Source organism: Populus euphratica, unplaced genomic scaffold (genome assembly GCF_000495115.2).
Source record: "Populus euphratica unplaced genomic scaffold, PopEup_1.0 scaffold1692.1, whole genome shotgun sequence".
In the NCBI taxonomy this organism is placed as follows: domain Eukaryota; kingdom Viridiplantae; phylum Streptophyta; class Magnoliopsida; order Malpighiales; family Salicaceae; genus Populus; species Populus euphratica.
Window position 1 is genome coordinate 4,552 of NW_011501529.1, and position 5,766 is coordinate 10,317.

Genomic DNA, 5,766 nt, shown 5'->3' on the forward strand with positions numbered 1-5,766 from the left:
TCAATATTAATATATATTTTTAAAAATTATTTTATAACTTTAATTTTAAAAAAATTGTTAACCAAACACATTAAACTACTTTTTCTTCAACTTCAATTTTAACCACAGTTTTAACCAAACACCTATTTTTTCAAACCAACTTCAACTAAAAGTACTTTTTATAAAACAATTTTTTTCAAATCACAACCACAACAGCTACCACAATGCCAAACACACTCTAAACTTAGCTAAGTGCCGAGTCTAATCATACATGGGTCTGGCAAGGTTACCAGACCCAACATCTTTAAGCGTTGTCAAACATTGCTTTTCTTTTAATAAAGTCATTGATTTTTTCTGATAAAATCAAAGATATTTGTCTTTGATAAAGTCAAAGATATTTTCCTCTAATAAATTAAATATATTTTTCCTTACAAAATTGCGAAGGAGATTTTACAATTTTCCCCTTCTCTATATAAACAAATTCATGAGTTATAAATACACAAGAGACCTTTCAGCCAAAGAAGGTGGAATCTTCATTCTCTATCGTATATTTATTTTAGAAGAATATCTATCTAAGATATAATGACTTTTCTTCTAAAAAAAATATGTATTTAAACATCAAAGAGTTTTTGAATTCACTAAACATTTTGCAGGTATCAGGGCACGAACCACTTGCCATCTCAAGTAGAGAGAATAAATGAGCTTATCAGAATAAAAAGATAAATGAGCTTATCAGAATAAAAAGATTAACTAATAATCTAAGATATAAATCTTGCATTCAAGATATTTAGAATTTTTGAGATCTATCATGAGGGAAGATAAAGGAGAAAAGAAGAATAAGGCATGCAAAATTTGAATGTAGCTAGTAGTGTCACCAAAGAAGAATGTAGACAAACCTCAATTAACTTCAAATATTGCTTTTACAACAAAGCAAGTTTTAATTCAGTGCGGATAATCTGGGTATGTTTTCTTTAATTTATATGATCTTGAAATTACAGGTGTCCAATCCCTTATTCTTTGAATCCAAATGAGAGACAATATAATGCCTTTCTTATGGAAGTGCTATGGTTTGCCTCGGAAAGGAGCTAGTTCATAGCAGTGCAAGTGTAAACCAGCACCCCCTGTATATTTTCATATATCTTTCTGTATCTCAAACCCTAGTAACTTCTCAAGTAAAAGACATGAAACCTCCAAGCCCGCACCTCTTTGCTCTTCTCGTAAATAGTTTACACCTTGCCTGCTCCTTGAAACCGTCACTAACCAGCTTTTAATTGAACCTGCTTTGACCTTATCAGCGTGGCAACACTAAATATACTACTCTCATTACTTTTATTACTCTTTTATTGTAGTTATGAGGAGGAAATGATAAAAAATGTACCTATATATATAGAAAAATTGTGTTTTAATGTCTTGGTTTGAGAGAGGAGAGTGGGTTATGTTGCTAAGCTTTTTCTAACAAGAATGGACTGAGGGAATTTCGGTCCCAAATGAAGGCACAATGATCAAACCTCGTAGGAACATTATTATAAGAGAGTTCAAGAATAAAAATTGATAGAAAGAGTGTACTTCCCTCCCATTGTTGTGGCTGTTTTTCTCCCTTTTTTCATCGTCGTCAAAATGGGACAAGATTGTATCCCTTATTAACATGAAATCATACCCAAGCAAGATAGATCTTAAAATTTACAGTCCTTCAATCATCAATCAGGCATATAATTAAGCTAATTATCAAATGCAAAAATAGATAGAAAGAGTGTACTTCCCTCCAGTTGTCGTGGCTGTTTTTCTCCCTTTTTTCATCGTCGTCAAAATGGGACAAGTTTGCATCACTTATTAACATGAAATCATACCCAAGCAATATAGATCTTAAAATTTACAGTCCTTCAATCATCAATCAGGCATATAATTAAGCTAATTATCAAATGCAAATTAACAACAACTAAAGAAACAAAAAAGAAAAAGAAATAACAAAACCTGAAAATGCTCAAGTAACAACCCAAATTCCCTAGCTACAAAGCCTGTCGCCTCCTTGGTAAGCTGCAAGTGATCATCGTGGGAAACTGAACTAATTGACATGGCGTCGGATCTATCTTTTGTTAGTATGGTGGTCGACCGGTGGCCCAATACGCCTCAGCTGGTAATTGAATAGAATTGAGAAGATTAGGAGGCAATCCATGAAATAGTTGCGCGTTTTGCTCCGCCATAACCTGATGTTGCTGTGGCTGTTGTTGCTGCTGCCCCACTCCTTCTGGTGACCCCATTCCACCCCCTTGCATAGGCATTTGTGGATCCTCCTCTTCTAGTGGGAGCCTCTCATAAGCAGCATTGCTAAATGACGCTGCCATAATCACAACCGGACCTGAAGCAGTCAGTGGACCAACAACACTCCCACCCACAACTTGCCCTTGTCCACCAGCTAAATATATGGTCAAGCCAGTAGCTGCGGGTGGAGCTGGGGGTGGCAAAAATGATCCAGCTAGTGACAATATCTCAAATCTACCATGTAAAGTCACAATTGCACCTGGTGAAGCTGGTTGCCTAAGGGTTACATTTGTTACTGTTCCAGTTCCACTCATAATGCAAACCCCTCGTTGTCTCCTCCTAGCAAATGTAGCAACACTCTCAACAATATCACATCCATCAGCAACCTCCATCAAGTGAGTGCGTAGAGCGTTTGCGCTGTCCCGTGTGATGATAATTGGGGGCTTAGGCTTATTCTTGGATCCGGCAGGTCTGCCTCGTGGTCTTCTTGTGATCTCTCCATCTCCATCTCCTGAAGTTATGAGTTCTTGGCCTTCTCTGTTGCCCATGCTATTGTTACTTTCGTCTCGCTCTCGTTTCAAGGACTTGTTTAGCCCACTGCTACTCCCACTCTGCTCATCTTCTGAATTCTGCTGTTGTTGGTGATGAAATTGGTGCTGCTGTTGCTGCTGGTGGTGTAATTGGAAGTCTCGTGTGTGAAAAGGAGGTGGTAGAGAATGGCCATGAGCCGTTACTGGATCCATAAGAGTCTTTCTTCTTTTTAACTCTACGACTTTCTTTTTTAGTATTAGTAAATATATCTAAAAGAACCGGTTCACTTACGAAAAAAATATAAGTGGCTATCTAGAAAATTAAACCCAGAAAATGGAAACACTAGCTAGCTAGGTAGTAATACTAAAGATTCAAGAAAGAGGGCTGCCGCTAGTGGAAGAAGAAAGGGGATAAAACAATAAGATGGAAGACTATTGGGGGCCGGGGTGGTTTCTTTTTTTCTGGCTTCTTTTGATGGTCTAACGAAGCAAAGTAATTAGAAGAACCAGATGCTATTATAAGCTAGCACTCACCAGCTGGCTCAGAAAGGAGAAAGATGAGTGGATTTAATTTTGGTGTAACCCATCAAATCCTGAGCTGGATTCTCCATCTATTGATCTTTCAACAAGCTGTAGTGTTTGTGTAGAAGTGTTATAGCTAAGGTGATGTTGGTTTTGCTGGTAAGAGCTTGGGAGGGATGGAAAGTACTGTGTTTTTTTGGGTAGCTAGAGAGAAGGTAAGCAAGTATATTTTTGGATTTGGTTTAGGGTTAGATTGAGGAATAGATCGATCACAGACAGATAGATAGATAGATGGGTTTGGTTTTGGTAAGGCTGCGTCCGTATGGGCGGTGGATGGGTCCCCACCTTTCTCTCTCTTGTCCCCTCCAGCTCTCCACGTTCTCTCTCCCCTTCTCCCCCTCCCTCTCTGGTTTATATATGCAGCATTAAATTATAATACTTGTTAATTATTCATAACCCGACCGAGTCCTTGGTCCTTATCTCCAAGTTTCAACTCTTCAACTCCGTCGTCTACCTACTACCTTCCTTCCTTACTCCTCTTCTCTTGCTGTTCCGATTACTATAAGGACCCCAGGTCAGATATATATTGCGCGTGTGTGGGGTTTTAATTAGTTGCTTAATTTGCTTCATCTAATAATTATTATTGCAAGTTCTCCTCCTATAGCATCATTTAACGCACTCAGAGTGCCTTAATCATTGATAAATAAGTGGAATCTATACTTTTATACTTTTATCATGAATCTGTAAGGAAAATATTTTTTTTAATAAATGCATTAATCCAAATATATGATTCCAGCTTAAAATTAATCAGAGATAATGAAATTAGTTTTGATAAACAAAAACCATAAAGAAAAAAATTAAAACAAGGGATCATCATTAATTATCGCTTGTTTTTATGTATAACAACTAATAATTGTCAATAAGCATATAGCTCAACTGGCAATAAGATCATCCTTTCCTAGAAAATCCCGTGTTCAAGCCTCTTCTTTGTAGTAATAATAACAATAATAATAATAATAACTAATAGTCAAATCTTATTGTTGACTAAAGTTAGGGTTTGATTCTATCAATATTATTATTTTGAATTATTGAAATGCAAAGGAGAATCCAAGAGAAAAAAAAAACAAAAAACTTATTCTACAAGAGAGTAAATTTACATATAGATGATTTTATTTTTTTATGAGAAACGGTATGTAGAATATAGTTAAGAAAAAACGATGTTAAATTAATGGAGTTATAAACTATATACAGGTGACGGTAAGATCTCTACAAGACATGCATCTCATAGTGAATAGAGCAAAATGACAGCTGGCACAATTAATTAAACGGGACTCTGTTCATGACCCCTGTGCATGCACCGTGGCTATGTTCTGCAAAAAATCCCCTCCATCGCTTGTTCTCTAGCTATTATGAAGGCTCACAGCATGTGTCACTTCCCCCGCTCCTTGCGGGTCTATTCTGCGGAATTTCAACTCCAGCTTCAACATCACTTCTCCTCTAGTGACATTAACATTAACAAAACACTAGAGGCGGTGCTTTAATTTCGCACAGGACTATTCATACTTCGATGTTTTTTTTGTTTTAAATTTATATATATTTTTTAATTTTTAATTTTACCTTTTAATATTTTATTAATCAATAATTGAATTTTAATTTTTTATTTATTTTCTATAAAATTATTTTAATTTCATAACCCAAATTACGAGTTTAACATAATAATCCAATTAAATAAGGTTTTTCTTTCATTTCTTTTCTTAATTATCTTTTTTTCCTCCAATTTTATCATTTAATATTTTATTGATTGAAAATCAAACCTTGTGATGTATTTTAATTTACTTTATATGAGGTTATCTTAGTCAGTTTGATGAGTTAACTTACGTAATATTTTTAATTTTATCATTTAATATTAGATTGATTGAAGATTATACTTCATAATTTGTTTCGGCTTGCTTTTTCTATGAGGTTATCCTGGTCTTATGACCTGGGTCATGAATTTCATGAGTTAACTCGGGCTGACTCGGGTTTATTTTAATTAATTTTTTCTCTTGATTTTATCTTTAAACATTGAGTTGATCGAGAATTGAGTTTTATAATTATTTTAATTTACTTTCATTAGGGCTATCTTAGTATCATGACTTAAACCATAAGTTAGATGAGTTAATTCGAATCTACTTGGGTTTTTTTGTGTGTTTTTTAAACAAACTCATTATTTAACATTGAGTTAATTGAGAATTAGTTTTTATATTTTTTTTATTTGCTTTATGCCAAGGTTGTCATGGTCTGAAGATCAAGATTATGAATTTAACAAGTTAACCTGGATCAATTCAATATATTGTTATCTTAATATTTTAAAAAAAAACTATCTTAGTTTTTTTAGTTAAAATATATTTTTACTAGTTATTTAGCTTATTTTAGACCTATTAAATTGGTCAGGTCATATCAAGTTAACCCACATAATTTTTTTTCTAAATAAATT

At 34.4% G+C, this 5,766-nt stretch overlaps 1 protein-coding gene across 1 annotated transcript; it reads right to left on the reverse strand.

The window, feature by feature from the left end:
* Positions 1-1,787: 1,787 nt before the first annotated feature.
* LOC105118010 (putative DNA-binding protein ESCAROLA) lies at positions 1,788-3,681 on the reverse strand. Its single transcript, XM_011015850.1, has one exon. It carries the CDS (start codon positions 2,979-2,981, stop codon positions 2,073-2,075), a length of 909 nt encoding a protein of 302 aa, XP_011014152.1. The 5' UTR covers positions 2,982-3,681; the 3' UTR covers positions 1,788-2,072.
* Positions 3,682-5,766: the final 2,085 nt, after the last annotated feature.